Source organism: Siniperca chuatsi, linkage group LG2 (assembly GCF_020085105.1).
Source record: "Siniperca chuatsi isolate FFG_IHB_CAS linkage group LG2, ASM2008510v1, whole genome shotgun sequence".
Lineage (NCBI taxonomy): Eukaryota > Metazoa > Chordata > Actinopteri > Centrarchiformes > Sinipercidae > Siniperca > Siniperca chuatsi.
Window position 1 is genome coordinate 27,876,105 of NC_058043.1, and position 24,428 is coordinate 27,900,532.

Here is a 24,428-nt window from a genome sequence, read left to right on the forward strand (position 1 = left end):
TGCTGCTAAGGGTGGCCCAACCAGTTATTAGGTTTAGGGGGCAATCACTTTTTCACACAGGGCCATGTAGGTTTGGATTTTGTTTTCCCTTAATAATAACAACCTTCATTTACAAACTGCATTTTGTGTTTACTTGTATTATCTTTGACTAATATTTAAATTTGTTGATCTGAAACATTTAAGTGTGACAAACATGCAAAAAAATAAGAAATCAGGAAGGGGGCAAACACTTTTGCACACCACTGTAGATCAGATCAGTGGCCACAGAGGAATGCAGTAATTGGTTGGAGCTTTTAGGTGCATTAGTGAGCTGCTAACCAGCCTCTGGAGGGAAACATGATTGAAAGTTGTTGTCAATATTATGGCTACTACATGTCATATGTTACTGCATTGTGGAGGCCTCCTCTACTATGAACACACACACTCCCCAGGACATCTCAATCAATAGCCGTCTCAGATCCATTCACACTTCCTGTTATCTGATAGTACAAAGCAACTGAAGATCTGAACTTGCATGTGTCTGTAAATACATGTGTATATGTGGATAGCATCAATAAAGGACTCAAAGCAGCCAGAAAATAGATAACTTTAACAATTTTATTTGTGAAAAACTACAAGCAAAATTCATAAATAGACATTTCTATTTGAAGCGGAGGAAAATTATCAGGTTAGCCTATAAGCGCAAAGTCGTGCACATGCCAGAAACGTATTATTTTAACATTATAAGCTAGACGAGGAGCCGTGATCCGCTGAAAATGCTGCGTACATTTCCACACCAGGAACATGTGACCATTTCACAAGGGGAAACAATGACACATCAGCTATATGTATAAAAAAAAAAAAGAAAAGAAAGAAAAAGAAAAACTAAAACTGAATTAAACAAAGAATGGATTATTGTACTGTCCCTAAAACTTTTTTTCTTTTCTTTTCTTTTTTTAAACCGAGCAATAATTTTAAAAGCATTGTACAAGACACTGTTATAGGAAGAAATGAGTTTGTATAATACACTTAATTGGAAATTCACGGTTAAGGTTATACAGTCAGTAAACAAGCCTTCTATATTTGGGTCTCTGACAAACAAAGCTAAAAAATGTAACCATCTTTACACAGTAAATTAAGGTTACTGGTCGCACACAAGAACAGAACTGCTTGCGCGGAAAGGAAACAGGAAACAAAAGACTTCAGCTCCAATGCCATTATTCATAGTGTTTGCTTTTGCACCTTTTTAAAATTCTATATACAAGCAATAATTCATATACTCAGCAAATGGCCATTTGTCAATAATTTAACAATGAATCCTTTCTGTTGGGAGTACTCAGTCAAGTGAATGTGGTTGCAGATAAGGCAGGTGAAAAGATGGCTTTTTAGGCCCATTTCTAATAGATTGCATTACAAAGCAGGCTTTTATTCTCAGTAAAAATTGGACAAAACATTTTTCCCCTCTGACCCAACAGTCCCACTTTTTAGTTCTATTCACATTGCTTTTCCTCACTTTGAACACTGATTCCATATTTGTATGCAATAAAGTACATAATTACATATTAACCATAGCTTAAGAGCAGAAAAAACGTATGAACACATATCTCTTGGGCTTCAAACATTGCTTACGACACACATGATTATCATACCTACGTGTGAAAATGCAAAACTTTTAGTCAACACAGACCAAATGCTGCCCCTCTGATCCTCGCAGGATAGTTTTTTTGAGTCTTGTTAACCTCACCTAAACTGGCTTTAGTTGCTCTGGGAGTGGCTCAATTGGTGAGTTGGGGCCTCTATTAAAGGGAGCTACATGTACTGAAAGTCCAGCAGAGTGAAGAGGGGGCTTATTAAGGCCTAAGGCTTCGACCCAGCAGACCCCCCACACACACACACCCAGTCTGCTTCTCATCGCCTGCACAATGAGGCAAGATCCAGCACTGGGTGTAGAGCCGGTAGTGTTCTTCGACTCAACTCACAGTATTGTCAGTTCTCTGCCCCAATTTAGCCGTGCACAGAGACAAGTGGACAATAAGAACACCATTTACATGGATTATATTAGTCTTTATTTAAACTGTTATTCATCTCACACATTAGATAATTGCATTTCAAATTGTTATTTATCTGTCTATTTATCATGTCATTATGAAATTCCTTTGGTCCTTCAATAAATAAAACTAAGATATCATATACACATTTATTCTTTATACAATTTCATACAGTTAAAAGGAAATTATGTTGGTCTAGTATCAGCTAAGGTGAAAGTGAATTAAAACCCTTAAATAAGCCTTGCTGTTCTAAAACTTGAAAGAGCAATTGTGTCCTATTAAGTACTGCAATAGTTCTTGCCTTCAATGACAGGAGTCTTAAATTAATTAAAAAAAAAAAAAAAGTCAATTGAATTGTCAATCTTTTCAAATTGTTCATGTCTTTGCACTTGTTTTCTGGGATATCAGGTTGAGAGAATGAAGATTCAAAGTTGTCTTCAGGACCACAACAAAAGAAAAATGAGATCGATTCACAACAGCTTGACACAACAAGTCTATTTCACAGTTCGATATGGTTTTACCAAGTGGAACTGCGTGTAACCATCCTTCAGTCACTAGAGAAAAAAACTCTGGCTCAAAAGCTGAGAGGACAGCTCTACCTTCAGCCAGAAAACTCAATATCTAAGTACGGAATGCAGAAAATATCAACAGCTTTTAGTGTTTTACACAACAGCCTACACTGTACAGTTAAGGACATAAGATACTGTATAAGAGATCTGCTTATAGCATACTAAATCATAGACAATCTAGTTGAAAAAGTCAGGTGTCTGAACCTCCGGTGACCTTCTTCTGATGCACATTGACCTGTACAGAACAAGTAGAACGGACCTGATGGAGGTCCCAACAGTGTTCAGAGTGAAACAGTGTTGTTGAGAAAAGTGAATGAGAATTTGATTCATCAGCACTTTGTCACATTGAGTGAATGGGCAATCCGAGATCTGCAAAACTGCTTCACAGTGTATCTAGCACCAGTGTGTGTGTGTGTGTGTGTGTGTGTGTGTCTGTCTGTGTGACTCGAGTCTTGTCCTATCATTTTCAAACTGTAATAAAAACACTGAAGGAATGATCGATCGGCAGAGCTACACAGCAAAGCTTCAACATAAAAAGGAGAACATCAAAGTATACAGGTGCAACAGGTAATAAATAAGGGTAATAATAGTTTAAAGTTATTGAAATGATGGTGGTTATTGTGCCCAGCGGAGAATTCTTCTTTACAAAAACAAAAAAATGTCAACTTGGCCGCACATCCACGTACGAATATAAAACAATACATACAAGTGTCTGGATGCTACCGCGGGGGAGGTTGGGGATGGGGGCGTTATTCCTTGTAGCCCAGCTCTCCTCGCCTGTGCCATGGGTGTAACCATGAGGGAAGTTCCCCCTGCAGGGCATTTGTTTCCCCGGCAGGCGTACCGCACTGTTCCTCTCAGCCAGCCAGCTCCTCTCAGCATCCAGGGGTGGTCATGGAATGGAGGCAGGGCAGCAATGGGAAAGGTGAAACCTCTCCCTCTATGGGATCCATAGTGTCCAGAAACGTGGGGAAAAGGGGGAGTGGAGCAGGGTGAAGACGGGGGGAAGGGGCGGGACCTCAGAACGACTCGTCGTGCCCCACAGAGAGATCCCCTTTAGGTGTGGAGGCGCGCGACGAGCCCTTGTCCATGCTCTCGGAGCCGGAGCTCTGGTGCTGTTGTTCAGAGCCCGCGCTGGATGTGATGGTGGACGAGGATGTGGAGGAGGAGCGGGTCTTCTCCTTAAAGTCTGTTATGATCACTGTCACGTTCCCTACGGTTATAGCCAACTGCTGGGCGGTGCTCCGGTCAATGTTCTTCAGTTTGGGCCTGAGGGGCATAGACAGAGGGGGAAAAAAACAAACGTTTATAACCACAATATGTATGTCTCAGCGACAACAAGGAGGCGGCTGCCAGCACTGTGGGGGCGGTTACACTAAATTGCTCAATTCATCGGGTGACACATGAACAGTCAGAACAAGTGTATATAAAGTGAGAGTGGGTGTTTAGTGTAAAAGATCATTTGTGAATCATTTGAGGTTTCACTAGCCTTGTGCTGCATGAGTTTCTCTAAAAAGAAGTGCTGTGTAGTCATAGATGTGAAACCATGTGTTCTGCCAAAGAGACGCAGAGTATGTGAGGGTGCTACACACCTGGAAATGTGAGAGTTTTTGTTGGTCTTGGTTGCTGATTTGCCAGACTGTATGCTGTGTTTGTCACTGGGTGGGCTCTGATGGTTGTCTGATTTGGGTCTGGAGGAAAACAGATACACACCAGTGAGGATAATACCAGCACAGACAAAATCCAGAGACAAGTGAAGCCTCGACATGTACACTGACCTGGTCTTTTTGCTGCTGGGCTTCTTCGTGACGGCTGGGCTGATGTCCTTCTCTGTGTCGGGTTTGTCTTTGATTGGCTGTTCCTTGTCGCTTTTTTCCTTCTCAGGAGTGTCTCCCTCTGGCCTCACTCTCTCTGGACGCTCACCCTCTGGGCGTCCCTCTCCATTGGCGCGCTCTCCTTCCCCATCCGGGCGCTCCTTGTCTGTGCGCTCGCTCCTCTCCCTCCGCTCCTTCTTGGGCGGGGGAGGCATCGGGTACTGCTGAGCCACCTGCTGGGCAACCAGCTGGGAGTTGATCCTGGGTTTCCTGTGGAGGAGATCCAAGGCACAAACATGGATTAGCTTCGTAGTGGAGCTGTGAGCTGACTCTGGCTACGCACCAACACAGTCACACTACGGTTGACGAAGAGAGGTGACTGAACCTAGAGGCCGGCGAGAGGAAAGGGGCTGCTGCAGAGGTAGGTTTACGCAGCCGCTTCCTGGTGGAACAGCTCTGTTTTGAGAGCTAATCTCATTAGTTCATGGCTGTAATAAAATGAATGCACAGGATCACAAGGTGGGACATTTGCAGCACATCACTTAGGTCCTCTAATCTGATTACTGCAGGGTTGGCCCCATTTGTCATAGACTGAGATTCGGTTGGACATGGTGTAGCTGCTCCGCTCACTGAGCTCACCAGTAACCATAGAGCTACCCTGTCCCTTTTTTGACTCATTTTCAAACACATGCATAAATACAAACCATAACCATCATTTTGAGTTTGATTATTCTTATTCAGCAAAAAACAAAAGGCAAGGAAGATAAATCCCACTGATTTCCTAAAGGGGGTGGTTCACATAAAACCAGCTGAAAACATCTTTTCCACCGCAGAACTGTTACAAACATGCATGCAGCAAGAGCAGCATCTTGCTCGGTCAGCTGTGCAGATGAACAGGGCCTGAAGTTGTGAGGCAAAATGCTAACCCAAAGTCAGGCTGCTTGAGCCGACACACACACCTGCATCATAATGGACACCAGCTGGCAGCATCTGGGGGAAGCAGAGGACCTTGGGGGAGAGGAAGGATGACTGCAACCTTCCAGAGACTCCGACTCAGCCAGAGACCAAACTGCAGCAAGCAACATGGATAATCACAGGCCAGCACTGGCAAGCGTGGTGAAGAGTAAACCACAAGTACACTCACACACACAAACACGCACTTGAAAAGCTTAGCATGCAAACAAACAGCCTGGCATGGCTCAATGGAAGCTCAGGAGGCCTTTCAACAGGAACACAAGTTATACTAGCTAGCTGTGTAAACCCAACCCTTCCAAACCCAATTCTAGTCTTGGCAGGAAGAGTTTTTGTGATATCCAAGCTGTGGAGAGGAGGTCCCTGAGCAATCCTCAGGACTGCTTTAGGAGACCTGTGGTCAAGTAGGGAGTCTTGAAACTTGAAACTCTGTCAGTCTAAGCACCAGGCAAATGAAGCTCTCACAGTGAAAACAAATGTTTTTGGCTTTGCCATGTGAATGGGCTATAGTGAAATGGATCTAAGAGCAAATGCTTGTGGAAAAAACAAAAGCTCAATAGTGTGACGACACAGATTTCAGTGGCTTGCTGTGGAGAGTGGTTTTAGACACCTGCTTAAATGGTTAGCCTTAGTGTTTTAATTTGGCGACATCTGATTGCCAGTCCAGTTACTTTTGTTTCTGTCTTCCGCAAATGACACTCCACTCCCTCAGTACCTCTATCTTTTAGTAGCCAAGTACTTTTAAACTCTAACAGTCCAATTCATTTGCAACTTTTTTCTTTACTGCTCCATCAAGCTCATTTAGTCTCCTCCTGCAGCGACCTATTACAGACAGAGAGGCCCTCTTCTTGATGAGGGGGTGGGGGCTGTGCAGCCGATCAGAAGGCAATCAATCGGGCATAATAGAGCATCATGTCATAATGCTCACACTACACTCCAATCAATACGCCAGCTGTGGCGAATGCTGAGGAGCCCTGGGCTGTTGATCCAGTATCCATTAGCTGCCTTGGTTCTCTAGAGCTTGCTTTCTATCGGCTGCCCTTGTGTGAGCCACCCTCTGGGGGCCTCCAGTGGGTGAGAATTAAATGGTGATATGGGAGTGTAATTTTCTTCCCATCCCATCCTAGCTTCATAATTGCCAACCCTTCCTGTTCCCATCAAATTGATCCCAGTACCATTTCAATCTAGAGTAATTACTTCCCATGTTGAGTATTAGGGCTCCCATTCATAGTACATGGGTTAAATCTAACTACACTCGGCAATGCTTTTAAATGCTTAAGTGATTAAGTTGATAACTAATTAATTAGGAAGTAATGATGTTGAGTTTACAGCATGAAACCTGCTAGCCCATACTGACACAATACCAATTTGTCAAAGCAGTCCTACACTGTATGACTGATGACTATGACATTTAAAACAAATTTAACGTTAACTCTTCCAGACTCCCATACACTTCTGAGCCTTGTTTTCCCGTTCCTATTCCAATCACGCAATGCAGCCCACCCCATGGGAATCTTATGGGTCCTTTAAGTATCACCAGATTCCTGATCCGATGTCAACATCTGGTGGGAAATCATCAACATGCCACTTACAAAGTGTGACAAAGAACTCAAGTTTTGGGGAGGCAGCTTGAGCTACATGAGAAAACAGCAGTGAGCAAAGCTACAATGATGTAATGTGAAGAAATAAATCTCTAACTCACAGCCATGCATAAACAGATTGCAAACACAGACAGCATCCAACAGGACCAGAAATCCTTTTGTTTGGCTGTGAGATATGTTGGCCAAGGAGGTGGTGAATGAGTGATTGATTGACTGATAAGATCCACACCTCTTTTGCCTGTTGCAGAGTTGAAGCCCTGGTCAGAGCCTGACATTTGTGTCAGCAGCAGCAGTGGTGGCAGAAGCAGCCCCAGTAGTTAAGCAGTGATTCAGTGCCAGCTGTAAGTCAGCCACGAGTTGCTGCTGGCATGACAGAGCCACCACTCTCTTTGCCCCATTATTTATTTACTGACCACACATCATGGCTTGGCACAGAAATGCTCTGTGGCTCGTTAACATGGCTGAAGATTCTGCATGACACTATAAGTGTGTCACTTGCATTTATCAAATAGTGTTGGCACCGATTAATTACGGTTCATATTTAAATAATATGTCCAGGTTGTTGAGCATAGAATGTACTAATTAAACTACAATATGCTGAAACTACTCTACAACTAGGGCTGTGTGATATGACCAAAATCCAGATATAGGTCTTATTATATCCAGATTACGATACATATCACGATATAGCTAGGGCTGACCATGTTTCGAAGCTTCTACTGTTGCAAATCAGTATTCGAATAGATTAACTCCAGATTAACTTTTTCCACTAGTAGCACAAAATTTAAGAGCACCACTTAAATCGACATGCAATGCAAGACATTCATATTTCTTTCCATCTTAACTGTATTACCGATAAATGCTTTGGTAATAAACAGACAATTTACAGAAATAACAATGTGCTGTGCTCAGCCACACAGAGCAGTACATATAATACATAACGTTCCTTTCTTTGCAATATCAAATATTGCCCCCTGTCGATACACCAACAACCCACGCCACAGTTTACGTAAACAAGATTACTGAAAAATATTTATAACAATAACTTTAGTAAAGCAGATGTAAAATACAACAAGGGGAACGTGTTGCTCTTAGGAGGAGGCTGGCTAGAAGGAGCACATATTGGCACAATGGCACTGGCATCCTGGCTCTGGCTAAATCTACATCTGTCCACTGCAGATTCACTATTCACCACCTGGATGAATAACTAGTATAAATTAGTGTAAAGTATAATAATATAACATTAAATAAAAAGTATAATGTTGATATAATAGTATAATGTTAGTATAATGTTAGTGTAATATTAACATATTATATAATGTTACTATATTCATTATAATTTTGTATAATAGTATACTATATAGTCTACCACTAGTATAATATTAATTCCAGTAGGACAATACCGCAGTTTAACAAATACACAACCAACATTTTTGTAGGTTTTGTTCCTTCATTAAATCCTTATGCAAGAAAAATGGTTCACACTGGTGGTTAGTCTCTAATTTCTTAATGCTAAGTAGTGACTTGTCAATTGTTATAACCATTCATGCATAACAATGAGTTCAACAGTTTACTGTAGCACGTCAACCTTTTTTTAATGTCCTGCCCCATCCAGGCTGTGACTGGTCGGTTCATGGAAGGTGACACCGACACATTGACGAGCACATCGACTTTATGAAAAGTTCAACAAAGGCACCCAATATAGCTAAATAGCAGGCTAGCCTAGGGTTGGGCCAATGAACGATGACAGCCATCAACCACTGAGCCCCCTACCATCGTAACACCGTAATTTAAAAGCCAGCACCCCCCGCTGTTTGGCAAGTAAAATCTTGTTTACTGCAAGTGCAATAAAAGCTTTGCAAATAAAAAGCTATTAAGAATAGTTATCACTATGACTAGTATTTAAAAAAAATGTTTTAAATTATATGATCTGCTTAATGAAGTAACTTAAGCATAGTGTTAACTGTTCTTGCTGCAGCTTTCAGACCGTGGTCGGGAAGCACAGGGAAGACTTTGTTTTCCTCCAGGGCTGAAACTGATGCTAACCTCGGGGCTAACCATCTTCACTTTCAACCAGCAGTTGGCAAGACACGGGAACGAGTGCAGTCACCGCCACCCTCTCGCTCACCCACGCACTCACTCACTGCCCTGTTCCTTAAAAAGGAGCCACGCTACTCTTATGACAAATAGGAAGGAAAAGTAAAGAAAGACCTGCTCAAGCAGCCCGCAGAGCGACCGGCCCACCAGGATTTCTCCCGATGCTACCGATGGCCAGTCCGACAATGGAAGGGTCTGAATTATCTTTTCTCTTGAAGAATGAATCGATAGTTTGTTTCATTGTCACCAAAGGGCCAAGCGAGAGCACTTACGGACTAGACACAGGTACACACACACACACACACACACACACACACACACACACAAAAGGAAGGTGAGTCCCAACAATGTGACTGTAAACAGATTTATGTCCCCACAACATTAGTAATACACGCTCTCTCTCTCACACACACACAATTATTATTAACAATTATTGCTCCCTCTTGTTGTTTCACATGGTATACGATGATGATTTACAAAAACAAAACAAAAAACGTGGAGCATATTTGCAAGTCGCACTGATGCTCCTAGTTATAAAATTTAGGAGCACTGTCTCAATAAGTGGTTGCAAAATGCGACTAAATGGTCGTAGTCTGGAGCCCTGCCCTGGACATAGGCCATATAGGCGGTCGCCTAGGGCGCCACCTTCTGGAGGGCGCTAGTCGCCCTCAAAGGAAAAATTAAAGGTGTTAAATCAGTGGCTGGAGCAGAGAAGAAGCTGCTGGTGTGTTTGTGGGTGCAGGAGGGCAGAGCTCCAGAGAGCTCTGTCCAATGACTTACTCTGTACACACTGACATGCACAGATCTACCCTTATCAATCACTAATTTTATGCACCACCCGTGGAGCACGCTAAGTGAACAAATCAAACATACCTAAGATGTTGCATGGCCAACAGGTGCATGCTGGGTCTGGCTAAAGGCTAAATGCTAAAATGCTTACGGTGGCTCCTACAGCAGTGACTTCTACATTTGCTACATTTCTTATGAACTTCTTCCTTCTGTGAGGTGTGTGAGGCCTTTCTGCTATTTTTGACAATTGCTGTCACAGTTGTGACTTCAGCTCAAAATATTTGAAAACTTTTAGGAGCGCAGTGAGACAGACAGACTAGTGGACTGGTTATTGTGGGACAAAGTGGCTGAGTGGACTGGTTTTGTATGCACTGAGAATGGTCAAGCAAAAAAGTTGAACTTACAGCAGATTGTGGAGGACTTTGTGGTGCAAGGCTGACAGAATGACGTTCAGACAGGTGAGTACAACAACTACAGAGAGAGAGGTCAACAACCACTGCGTTGCATAGCAACGTAGCGTTGTGTATGCGTGGTGTATAGAAACTGTGCATGTCTCTTTGCTTGTTTGTGGCTGCAGCTGCTGTAGAGTATATTGTTTACATCTGTGTTGTCTGCTTTGGTGATGTTTTATTCTGCTTTTAAAGTGGCATTTTATTTGATTTGCAAATCTGCAGCCTAATTCTTTTTGCACCCGCCGCGGTGTCCTTAGCTCTTTTTATTTATTGTTGCCACTGTCGCCAAATGCTTGCTCATGGTGGGATTTGATGGGTTTCTGTAATTAATATTATAAAGAGTACGGTCTAGACCTGCTCTATAGGAAAAGTGCAATGAGATATCTTCTGTTATGAATTGGCATATTTATATAAACAAATAAATTGAAATTGATTTGTGTTTAATTTTCTGGTTAATTCTAGTAAGTCTATATATAGAGGAAGGCCGGCGTATATTTATAATTGATAATCAGTGATATGAACATGCTGCAAAATCGGTCTACAAATGGAATTTATGTTGGTTTGGACAGGGCTCAGTGGCTGTGATGTTGTTCCACTAGTGTTTTGGATTGACATTTAATGCAATTGTAGCCTAAAGGTGTTTTCCAATTTAACAGTAGCATCATATATCACCAACAATTTCCAAAACGTAACGCAGTAACCAGTGATGTAGTGGTGCCTGAAGAAGAGGGTATACTCTTAATTTATGCCCCCAATTTTCTTTTAAAGCGCCCACTCCAGCAAAGGATAAAGGGCCTGTGTTATAAACAGTGACATGTAAGACTACTCTTGCATATTTAGTTCACCCGAAAATGGGCCAGTAGTAATTGCACATTGTCACTTAACTTCAATTCAATTTTATTTACATAACACCAAATCATAACAGAAGTTATCTCAGGGAACTTTTCATATAGAACAGGTCTAGACTGTACTCTTTATAATATTTACAGAGACCCAACAATTCCCACCATGAGCAAGCATTTGGCAACAGTTCCAAGGAAAAACTCCCTTTTAACAGGCAGAAACCTCGAGCAGAACCAGGATCTGGGTGGGTGGCCATCTGCCTCGACTCCAGATTTCCTTTTATACATTTTCAAATATAAAATACTGTTTATACTATGGCTTGGCTAAATACTTGATGGTTATTATTTATTGAGAGATGTGCATCCATATTGCCCTGTATGCCCAGCTATCAACATTTTAAATACAATATTTACTGTAATCAATAGTCAGTGTTAATCCATTGCTTTCCATCTTGCATTAGTCCATAGTTATAACTAAACCTTGACTGAGAGACTAGATAATCATTGTCTTGTGTGCCTATGAGGAGTGCCATCACGCCCATATATTGTCTGGACTGGTCCCCACAGAGGTTGCTGCTGGAAAATGCGAGTTTCATTTCATGCACGCACATATGAAAGCATGTTTACGTGCGACACAGTTATCTTTTCCGAGTTGCAGTTTCTAAACACCGTTGCCCGTTGGTGTTTATCAAACCGAATAAACAGTTGTATTTCACTCTCACTTTTGTCAGGCGCAAAGCCACAGAACACTGTCCTGTAAGTGGTTGGCAAGAGATGCAACACCCAGCTAACGTTAGCAAGACAGAGACTAGAGAGAGATGCACTGCAAGCTAGCACATCAACTTAACGTTACTGTTATTTGCACGCATCAAACTTGGAAAGGAGCAAACACGTTTACCTGATTGCTGTTCCCGCAATTCACTTTGTGTTTTTTTTTCTCTCTTCATGACCAGAAGGATAGTTCAGCTTCATCCTCTCATCAAACATTGACACCCAGCTCTTTGAGGGGGAGGCGGGGCCCTTGTGTAATTTGCGGGGCCCTAGGCAACTGGCTTAGTGAGCATATAAGGCTGCCTGGCTCTGCCTCCTCATGCCATAGGCTTAAGCTAATAATGGTGACTAGCAAACGTTTTGTCAAATCAACGTTGATAAGCAACTCAACTTGAGTGAAATGTTTTTGGCATGATATTGTGTACCTTGGGTCTGTTGTGGGGACCAGTCTGCCGCATAATTTGCAAAGTAGGATTTTGGGGTTCTGTGTCAGACTTTTTCATACCCAAACCATGTCCATGCAACAGAAGTAGCCACTCTTTTAGGTATGAGCTCCTTGTTTTCTCTTGGCTGGTCAGAGTCCTTCTCCTGTTCAGAATTACCCTGTTCTGTGCCATGTTCACTAGATTCCTCCATGTTTGTTTGTGTCGCCTTCATGCAAATTTCCTGCCTGCGTCCGTACGTGCAGAAATAATTGCGTCATCTGCACGCGATTTGCTTCATAATAGAGAATAATATGAAACGATAACACATTTTTCTAACACACGATACATATCATCATATCGTACAGCCCCATCTATAACTGAACCATATTATTTTGCAAAAATCCAAATCAAATAAGAAACATCTATATTTCACAAGAGGTACTGGAAATGATCCTGGCAGTAAGACTAGGAGTAAACCCCAGGGTCCAATTGCAGAAATTGTTCCAACCTCCCACTGCTGCCAATACATTCCTGGGGAATCAGTGTGAGTGTGTGAGTGACTGTGTCAAGTGTGTAAAGCCTGCTGTTGAATCATTTCCCACTGTGAGGGCTCACAGCTTATTACCTCCCCTTCGCACAACAATGGGCCATGATTGACAGCTCCTCCTATGCTTGCCCCTAAATTCCACTGAGGAGTGGGGAGACTCCCTCCACGGGATGCCCTGAAATAACTATCATCATGCTTAAAAGCTCCTAATTCAGTCAGCCTGACACCCATAGTTAGACTGCTCCACTCAGCCTGAACCATCCCTGAGACAGACACACCTCTGCTCAGCTGGTGCTCTCGCTGGCCAGGAGCAGCTGCTAGAGCAAGCCAAGAGCAAAAGCTGAAGCTGCTGTTTCAGAGGGAACTCTTTCTAGAGAAACCAAAAACAATGAGCCCCAGCACTTCCTGGAGAAGAAGAGTAATGAAGAGAGTGAGCGAGCGATGGAGGGTGTGATAGAGAGAGAGAGGCGCAGGAAAGCCCTCATTAACACAGCTCTTTTATTTGAAGTGCTGTGTGGAGGACAAGCAATTATTTCCTGCCAGGCTGAGTGAATGCAGAGGCAGACAGCTGAGTGAAGAGGAGAGATAGAGTGAGACAGCCAACAGACAACAGTATTCTTTGACCATGGACAGCCCACTGAAGAGCTCAGACTATTTAACATCACCCACTCTCTCATTCAGACTTTGTAAATAACCGCATCTACACAGTATGAACGTGGGCTCCTTGTCCTCAATGACATACAAGGTTGTTCAGAAACATGAATCCTCAATTCATATGCATTCAGCAGTGACCTGGTCCCCCCCCACATAGGACTGAGAGACCATCACAATCTCAGCCTGGAGCACATCTCTCAGATCCAGCATGTGAGAATGCCACAGGGCCTTAAGCCTCTCTTATACTTCCCGTTGAAGGTGGGAATGTTGCGCCGTTATTCCGATTTGCTGTTCTGTATAAAACGTACAAACACGGAATGGGGGGGGCATTGTTGTTCCGCTGTTAAGCCAGCAGCAGCAGTAGTAACAGAGCAGAATCTATGCCTGTGTAAAACAGGGGAGCTGGCAGGATAGGACTCCACCGCTGTTGTGCTACACGTCACGCCTCTTTTGCTTCCGGAACACCGGCTATCTAAAATCCCACACTGGGGCAGCATTATGTCGGTGTTGTTTGGTTCAGTGTAAAAAAAGCAAAGCCGGCGTAATGACAGGTTTTCTTTACGGCAGTGTTGCGGAGTCTCTGTTTTAAAAGGGCTTTAGTTTGATCACAGCACCACCCGCTGACATGCTGGTAACCATGTAATTGATGATCTACATGCACTTGTCTGTGTCAACACTTGCCGTATGCCTTGATCATCATGTAGAAACACGTGATGCCTTCCCCTCCCCCCTACCAGTATGGAGAGTGATGGAGCCGAGCCCAGAGCTGCCTGCCTGTGCTGCTTCAAATTTGTTAACCAGTCATATATATATATGCTCTATTGTTCTATTGTTGAACAATCTTTCCAGAATGACTTGATGTATGTCTGGGAAGAGCATTGCATGGCCCCTGCCTGACCCAATTCATGAGTCTGACGACGGTGCAAAAAAAGTGGTGTGCATGTGTTAGATGACTTGAGACAAGAGCAAAATTATCAGTATGGATTGTTATCCATGCATCATTTTATAGTAAACTCACTATTAATATTTCATAGTAACTAGAGCGGAAACAGTTAGTCAATCGACAGAAATTTTAATCAGCGGATAACTGATTAACCATTTAAGTCATTGTTTAAATGAAAGTGCCAAAAATTCACTCCTTCAAGTTTTACAAATGTGAATATTTGCTGGCTTTGTTGGTCTCCAATTATATCAAACAAATTTGGTGGCAGGGTGGGGGGTTGGACAAAAGCAATTTAAATAGGTCAACTTGGGCTTGGCATTATCAATTAATCTGTGAATTATTTTCTCGGTTAATTTATTAGTCAGAAAATAGTGAAAAATGTCCATCACAAGTTCCCAGAGCCCAAGGTGACATCTTTAGTTGTTTTGTCCAACCAACAGTCCAAAACCCAAAATATTCAATTTACCATTATAACAGAGAAAAGCAGCAAATCTTCACATTTCAGAAGTTGGAACCAGCAAATATTTAGATTTTTTCTTGATAAATGACTTGTTGATGATTAATTTTATGGTGATTAACTAATAAATTAACGGTTTCAGCACTAATAGAAACGTGTATTTTAGGACTGAATCTGACCCTCAGTGTGCGAAAATGAAAGCCAGCCTAAATTTGTCAGTGGCCTTTGGGTTCGTCCTGAATTGTAGACCTCTATGTCTGGGGACAGTATCTTGAGATAACCGATTCGGGAAATCAGTGGCAATAACCAGCTCTATTTCGCTCTCCTCAAATCCACCAGACTTCATTGACAAATACAGTAATTTTACCTCACATAACATTGTAAAACACACTTCATTCGACAGAAACAAAATAAAACTGACCAAAATTGTCTTGGTTTGTTTTTCCATTTTTCCAACAATCACCAATTCTGGTTTGGTCAATATAAACCCTTAATTCACTGAGATGTGAAAATATTGAATCAAGTGTCACAATATTAAGATGATCTGCGAGGTAAAATTACTGTATTTCTCAAGAGAGCAATATTAACGGCCCGGATTGGGAGCTCAGAGCACCAGGGGAGTGTTGCTTTTTACGCTGCTAGCACAGGAGCTTTGGACTGCCGGGAGGAGGTTTAACTTAATGAAGCTAATAAAGCTTACAGCTACAGTTAGCAGCAGTTTGCGGTTACTTTAGCAACAAGTAAAGCTATCTGTCCATCAGGAAACTCCGGAAATCACCAAGAGTTGAGGCAGAGCAAGTGGAGGAAATCAAAAGGAAAACCAGAAAATATTTTTTCTATAAAATATGACCCAGTTTAACCAAAATGTGAATAAAGTTATAAAGTTGTGTTTTTGTACAGTAATCAGTGAGAACCGGCCCCCATGAACACTCTGCTCTAGCGGCGTCTGTCATTTTTCCAACCTAATTCTTGTCTCATTTGTGGTCTGATAAACAGTAAAATCATCTAATTCAGGTTAAAAATAACAACGTATTTGATCTTTTCAAACGGAAATGATGTACGTGTTTATTTGCATGTAGATAGGGGATTTGCATGATCACAAGTGGTCACTCGAGACGCATGTGGAGACGCATTCTAATGCCAGGTATGAAGTGACGTACTTGGAGCTGTCCACTTGTGATCGGATCATCCAAGACGCATGTTAATGCCAGATACAAACAGCCTCACAGTGTTGTGAAGGTTGAATGAGAATAGCACCTGAAGAGCAGCCTGGGGCTACAGCGCTTCTCAATTCATTCCCACTGCCCACCAGAGGCATTAAGCATTCATCCTTTCCTGAGTCCCTTCCAGTCAGAACTTTGAGGACTTAATGTTGCTGTCACTTCTCCCCCTCTATCCCCTCCACCTTGCACTCCTTGTGGGGGTCTGTGGATCCCCAACAATGTTCGCATCAAATTTCTTGAGGTGCTCTGTATGCACAGCAGGCTCCTAGACAGCATCTACACCCCACACCTTTTCCTCAAACAGCAAAAGAGCTCAACAGTCAGGCATGACATTTAGTTCCCGTGGTACTGAATGCTCACATTTACTGGACAGAGCAAAGGAATTCAGGGAAATCTCTCAAAGATATCTCAACTTTTCTGCAATAACTGTAAACCTTATGCACCATGCTAGCTGCCGGGAGTCTGTTTTTCTGCTTCTCCTGATAGTGAGACAGACATAAGCAAGAAGAAAAGGAGGTCTATCACAGAGAAATTAAAAGAGGAAATGTCTATGTTTTTTGTCTGCTCATGTGTAAGAGACTTCATCTTCACACTGACAAGTCTTTCCTTTCCATGACTGACCTTTCAGGCCTGATGCCTTTTCTGGCATCAGGCAGACTGACAGTGAGTCATCTGCAGCACTGGGTCACATTGCTCAGTATCATCATCATTGTTTTCCTCCTCTCCATCATTCTCTGTCTTCTTCCCTGCTCTCTCGTCACTTTCTCCCAGTGCATTAGCCACCCCACCACCCACCCTAGGCTGGCTTTAAGTGGGTCTTCTTCACCCTTCCTCCTGCTGTTTGTCTCTGGTGTGTGTGAGTTATCTGTCAAGTAGACCCGGTCACTCCATCTTGTCACTGTCCCATCATTGTCAAGCCCACTTGCTTTAGTATAAACAGAGCCTGGTTTGAATTTGCTCAACAAATCATCAAGCAGCCCTGCCTAAGGAGACATTGCACCTTCACTGCAAGCTCTTGTGATCTACACAAGGGGAACAACATCAAGCAAGCTAACAAAAAACATCAAGTGAGGAAACCTGACACCAAGAGGTCAAACACAAAGCCTCTACTGACTACTATAGCCATGTTTCAAATCTACCAAACTGATTTGATTTTTGGTCTATAGCTTCTCGATGATGTTCAGACAAACTCAGTGGGATCAAAAACTTTGACTCCTTTGACAAGAATTACCTCATAACTTTACCAAGAGAAAGTGGTCCATTCTGGTTCCACTCTTGATCTCATCTGTAGCAAATGACATGTCAAATGGTGCTGTTCTTTCCCCATTCATGGATGGTGGTGCTGGTAGAAACAGAAGAGGATGTTCAGTCTAGCTCTCTCCCTCCCTGGGTAATGATGTGCTTCGCTCTGCTTTAGCCCCTGGAGACTCTTGGTTGAGTGAGCACATCCCCCTTGCAGCCATCAGTGCAGCCATCAGTGCTCCCCTTCCTTCAACACACACATATAAATGTCCAGACACTACACTCCTCTCTGTCCCTTCACCGCTCTGTTTCTCCGCTTGTCCTCTCTTGCCCTCTTCTTCTTCTCCTTACTCGTCAGCTAGCTGTGACTCCACACTTAGCAACACCCTCACTCCCTCTCTCCTTGTCCTCATATGCCTTTTTCTGTATTTTCCCGAGACTCCTCGCTCCTTCACTGTCACACTCATTTGCTTGCCTCATCTTTTTGCGGAGTGGGAGGAGCCCCGATTCAACAGCTCTCTCAACATTGCTCTGTTTTGTCAGATTGACAAATTGGCTACTGTATTTAATCACTCACACTCTGCCAAATCCCATGAAGTAATTAAGAACTTTTAAATCCGGCAATTAACATGTAAAGATTAGGGCTACCCGCTCGTGCTTAGGGTTTTAGTGCAGATGCTGATAATGCTGGATAAGCAAATGTAGTTTCCTCTGAGTGGGGGCTGCTGTGGGGGCAAGGGGTGGGCGAGGAAGTGCAGATATAAATTGAGCGCCAGCATGTCCCTCTTATGTAATTCCATTATCCTAGACAATTTGCCTTAATGTGACAGTGGTAGAATCCACGGATTATAATGACTCTATTCCATCATTTTAAAAGACAGAAAGGCGCACACACTGAGACACACAAACACACACTGCAATCATTTTCAAATAATTGTGCAGCCTCAACACTTACACAAAGACAGAGATGCACTTTTACTTTTTAGCCCCACTACTGACTCATGGCTTTAGGGTTGGGTATCCTTTAAATTCGAATCCAGCCTGTGGTTTTTTGCTGCATATCATCCCCTCTTACACCCCCACATTTCCTGTCACTCTTCAGCTGTCCCTATCTAATAAAGGCAAAAAGCCCTAAAAAAAAATCGTGTTTAAAAAATATATAACACTGCAACACTGTATGAACAAGTATCAAGTTGCTATTATGTTTGCATAAATATTTATACACACACTCTTAACTTTTTTTCTCCTATATCTGACACCTATATGAATAAATCCCTATATCTCACACTGCTGTATACATAGTATATCAGATGCAATGGTTCAGGTTCTATGCCCTTTCAGCAGTCTGAGCTTCAGATATTGGGGACCATGTAAGTTAGTTAATTTAGTTAATTTGGTACTTAATTTATTTTCTGACCTGTATTATAGTGTATTTTTCTTTTTTTTTTGCTTAGTACTTCCATTCCTGTGTGCACTGACGTGATAGTGAGCTGCCGTAGCAAAAGAGTTTCCCCTCGGGGATCAATAAAGTATTTCTGATTCTGATTAATCTAGTCAGAGCACTGCATTTAGCTAAAAAGTGAGAGACACCCATTTGTTATGTTTTATATAAAGCACAGATAGAAGCTACTTGAAATGGTTGACAACAGAGCAATAGCGCACAGATAATACCGCACAGATAACAGCACAGCAGTCAAAGACTGAGGTACCTCAAGACTTCCTGTGATCCCTACCATCAATCAACTTTAGAGGGCTCCTAATGGTTTCTCCCTGGGCCCCCGGGCTGACAGAGGTGCATACCAAACACCACCACAAAGCAAACTGATGTACAGCAACATGGTGTCACTTCACACAGTGATCAGGTTAAGATGCCAGAAACATTTAAATACGATAACATGCACCTCGCAGGGGATGCTAATGCAAGCCCTTCTCCAATTACCAAAGAAGCAGTCACTGAATGCAGGGGCTGAATACTTGGACTTTTAGATTAGCAGCGAGGTCAGGTGCAAAAAGCAAAGTGCTTTCTTGCTTAAGAGTCAGAGTGGCAGAGTTAGCATTAGCCTACTTGGGTATCATGTTACATCACTGAGCAGGACTGGGTCAACAGGTTTGTTAGGCTGCGCTCGGATGGGTAGAGCAGGGACTCTCCCTGCATGCTGATGCCACAGCCAGAGTTTTGCTCGTTAACACACGTTCTTGCCTCCATCTGCACAAATCACAGCTGCATGACCCACAGTTACCTAGCTTACCTACTGCTGGCAGGGGACAAAGTGCAATTCAAGCCTCGCTGAAGTGTAAGCCACTATCTGTCAGTCACCATGGATCATGTTAATTGTGTATTCTCCATCAACACCTGTAGAAACAGCTGGTTTCTCAATGACTCAATGCAGACTGTGAGAGATGGATGTATCAAGCTCAAGGGGATGGAAATATTAATCAGATCTTGAATTTCACTTAGGACAGGTGGGTAGACCCTCTATGATTCAAACTGCAGCTAGCAACCACATTACTGCACTAATGTCTACTGACTGCTACCTGTTGTACCAACAGCTTTTAAAAAGGGACAGTTTACCCCAAAATCAAAAATACATATTTTAGGATAGAGGAAAAATCTAAATTTTTGGTTTTGGGGTGAACTGTCCCTTTCAGGAAAGGTGTGATTGGATGTGATGCTGCCTAAACCAACTGCATCCATCTTCTCCTTACTACGTTCAAATACAGTCAATACTGTCTGACCTTTGTCCTAGGACACAGGAAAAGAAAGCTATATTTGGGGACTGTGTGGAAGGAGAGTGTGGAAGGAGGTAGCTTACAGACATTCACACCACCCAAATCAACCATTTCAAACATAATACAATCATAAATACAATCATGTCACACTGACTGCACAAAAAAATACCAAAGTTCACCTATCTCATAGTAAACACAAATTGAAGATCCAAATCAAAATTCAATGTGAGAAAAGAAGTGTTTTGACTCCTACCAGCAGTGAGGAACTCTAATTAGTGAACACACGTGTCCTTCTGCATAAAAGCAAAGTAGAGCCTCAGATAAAAGCAGCAAGACAAACATCCACACATAGCCTTAAGTGTGAGTAATTTAGCTAAGAGCATGTTGCTTCGTCCCATGCTTTGCTGGAATACATCAAACAGTGAAGAAAAGACAGCTAATTAGTACTCATTAGAATAAGAGGCAGCCGCACAACTATACAAATGCATTCATCAAAGGTTAACTATTCAGATCAAACAGGAATGTGTGACAACCACTCCTATGATGTCATGTGCTCCCATTTACCAAATAGAGGCAATTGGGCCGTTGCCAAAACACAGTGGTAGGATGGATACGACATGCTTGTCTATGCTTCCTGCTTTCACGCAGCCGGCTCAGCCTGCATCATCAGCTGTGGTCTTAAGCTACATGCTGCTAGGAAAAGATCATAGGGGGAGGGGAGCCAGACAATAAAGATTGAGCTCAATCTTTTGGATTCTCAGTAAACCAGCATCAGTGTGTTCTCCCCGTTTGTGGTGTGCCGGGGTGTCAGCCGAGCCACTCATTGTAAAACCACAGCTGGAAAGGTTAGAGTGCAGGGAACTTGTCAACAAACCCACAAATGACTCATCTATCTCTCCATCTCAATCATGCAACTGATGACATGAGTAAACAAACTCACACGGTGGCACACGCAACTTCTCATCAAAAACATTCCCCAGAACAGAAAGAGGAGGTGTCAGTATACACAAAACCGAAAGGGAATCCCATCATGATATTCAAGTTATACAGTGATTTCATCTCAGTTTCCCATAAGACACTGTCTTCTGCTGACATTACAAAATGTGTTCTGAGTTAGGTTCATGGGAAATGTCTGGTACATACAAGCCTGTTACTATAAATGCTGATATGATTGATATGGAGCAAACATGATTGAATTCACTTGTAAACATATTCAGGAACAAAGCAAGTTTGTGGCAGATTGAGTTTTGAAAATGATTAATCATACATTAATGTGTGGACTGACATGACAAAAACAGTTTGATTTTTAGAACATTGAAAAAAAAACTGGTGAACGTCCTGTGAACACTCAGTCACACCAGGCTGGGCATGAAATGACTGACTGGCTTAAACTACATGGCACGAAGGAAAAAGTCTGATGGACAAAGAAATATCAAAAATGCACATCTGGGGTTTATCTCTAATTCTGATTACAACCACCTTTCTTGGCTTAAGAAATAGAGAGTGACTTCCGGATGGGAGCCGAAACGTCTTGATTCTGAAAACAGTGTCCAGATGACTACGACTGAAACCTTTTCTACGACTTAAGAAATATAGTCACCTCCTTACTGTACATCCACCTCATGCACAATAAATCTGACTTGTGAGACCATTAAAAGAACCTCGGCAATCCTACAGGTAGGAGAAATGCATACACTTGTTTCACTCCATGAAAAGGCAGCCCTTTCGCTGTTGCTCTGTTGATGCAGTGTAGCTGTATAGCCATCATGAAGTATATACCCCCAAACACACACACACACACACACAATCTGGCTAGTGAAGCAGCCAGCCTACCTAAACGAATGCATAGAAGCAATGCAATGTTAGTCGCATAAAATGAGAAACTACGGATAATCCAGACAACGGCAGATGTTTGCAAGATTGTCCATCAACAAGTCCCTATTCGCTCACCGACAAATAGGCTGTCGATCAAAGTTGTCATTCCCATAAATTGCGATGCAATGCTGCTGCAGCCAGCCAAGCAGGGGAAAAACGAGACCCTCAGACGAGAGAGAGAGAGAGAGAGAGAGAGAGAGAGAGAGAGAGAGAGAGAGAGAGAGAGAGCGAGCTACATTACCTTGTGGATGTGCCCTTCCTCACATCGCAGATGCTGCATTTGAAAGCCTCGGCGGTGTTCCTGAAGGTGCAGACGCTACAGTCCCAGTAGCCGTCGTCAGCGGTCTGTTTGGCTTGTCTTTTTGGCCTTACAAATTAGACAAATGTTAAAGTCAAGTTAGTTCTTGAAATACCACCAGAATTTCATGAATTAACAAGAAAGGAGATTGTGACAAACATAACACGTTGTGTAATACGCAAGCTACTTAGTACAGCACAATTATGGTGGTGTTGTCATTAACATTGGGTTCGAGTCCCGGCAAGTAGATCTCCTTGGTTAATTAATCCCCACAGTGGCGAAGCTCCACACCGTCCGATTGTATCGCCAGCTAGGCTAACAGGCAGGCAAGCATTGCTAAAATTTTCGGCATCGAAGCGTAGCATGTCGGCTAACAAAACCAATATCAAACAATGTCCATTTCGACATTGACCCTCCAAAAGGCTTAATCGAGGCGGAAGAGCGTTTCAGGGAATGCCAGGCGTATCCTCTGAAAAATTTCCCTTTGTCTGTTAAGTGACTGGGTTATAGGGAGCGAGAAGCCGCCATAGTGACTGCACTATTCTAGCTAGCTATGGCATACCAACTGAAAAAGGGAGAAACGATCCCTGTGTGAGGGAAACGCATCCAAATATCGAGCCCAAAACGCACAAAACAAGTATAAATCGACAGTGGGTGGTCACATTACCTGGTAGGGCTCTTCTTGTCGCCCATGGTGAAGAATAGTCCTTGGAAATAAGAAGAAAAAGGGGCCTCCTTTAATTGTCAGTGAGTGTACTGGGTTCCAGATAGAGCCGCTGCTGAAGCTGTTGGCAGACAGTCTCCACTCAGCGCTGGCTCGAGGCACGGCACAGCGACTGACTGCACTACACCGCGTGACCGTCACTCAGCCAATCAGAGCGCGAGTCGGTTTAAAAGTCTGGATGGATATTTAGTAGCTCTTTTGATAACTACTCGAAAAAATTTGACAGACCTCATGTCAACCCACACACACAGGCTACATAAAGATTACAATGTTGCAATATTGATATCGTCCATAATGCCTGTAATAAAACAAATGTGTGTAGAACTTTTAAATCACATTAAAAGTGCTTTACAAGATGGAAGAAGAAAAAAAGTCAAAGGAAACAATTCACAAATAGCAAAAGCAATTAATTTAAGGTAGCACAGACAAGTAAAAGAAAAGAAAGCCCTTATTACAGGTTTGTCAAAAGTACTAATATGTCACATCAAAAACAAAATCCCGTTACAAAAGTACAGCTAGCTCAAGGTCTTTACACAGGTAGAGTTAAAAAAAACATCCTGTTTTTAATTCTGATCTATGTAAAAGCCATTAGGGACCTGCTGATAACCACGGGCAGCAGTCATGCTCATTTATGGTTAATAATAATAATATTATTAGCAATAATAGTGTTACAGATGTATCCATGATAGGCTAAAAAAAAGCCTGGAGTTACATTTGGATACCAGCATCATAGGATGCATCATACTTTGCTTCTTGAGCCTCTCCCAGCATGCACTGGATGAAAGACAGGGAACATCTCTGGACAGTTCTCCAGCCTGTAACAGAGTTTAAACATGGCCAGACAGACACATTTGCACTCAGTTTCACACATATGGGCAAACTCCAGACAAAACACCAAGGCTGTGATCTAAACACATAATCCTTTTATTGTGAAGCAGAACATTCAGGCAATGCCTCCCACACTTTAACTCCATAAAAGAAAGGTTTTCACGTACAGCTTGTGCACAGACAGTTTTAATTTGTCCTGAATAAAGTTGTCTCGAAAGTAATTTTCTTGCATGGAGGATTAGATATCTATACAGAATATCTGTTGTCTTTCATTGTGAATAGTACTGTTCAAAAACTTTACCCATTAGACCACAAACCTTTTTTCTCAAGAGTTTTCTGGAATATCAAGTTGAATGGGCCTTGCTGGACACATTGCCTTCCTATATTTACTGAAATAAACATGTACTGTGGACATGTTTATTGATTGATTCAAGACCCTAATTAGACGCAGAAGACCTTCATTCACCCAGCATTTGCAAGAGAAAGGTTTCATCACCCCTTTACCCTCCTGGCTCTGACAGGCTGCGTCATGGAATGTGTTGGAGCAA

At 42.5% G+C, this 24,428-nt stretch overlaps 1 protein-coding gene across 1 annotated transcript; it reads right to left on the minus strand.

Annotated features, from left to right (window-relative positions):
• Positions 1 to 583: 583 nt before the first annotated feature.
• rybpb (RING1 and YY1 binding protein b) lies at positions 584 to 23,167 on the minus strand. The gene is made up of 5 exons (XM_044169154.1): positions 22,996 to 23,167; positions 22,272 to 22,397; positions 4,375 to 4,680; positions 4,189 to 4,287; positions 584 to 3,865 (listed from the first exon to the last, which is right to left on the minus strand). The coding sequence occupies exons 1-5, from the start codon at positions 23,019 to 23,021 to the stop codon at positions 3,616 to 3,618; spliced, it is 807 nt and encodes a 268-aa protein (XP_044025089.1). The 5' UTR covers positions 23,022 to 23,167; the 3' UTR covers positions 584 to 3,615.
• Between the last annotated feature and the right edge of the window lie 1,261 nt (positions 23,168 to 24,428).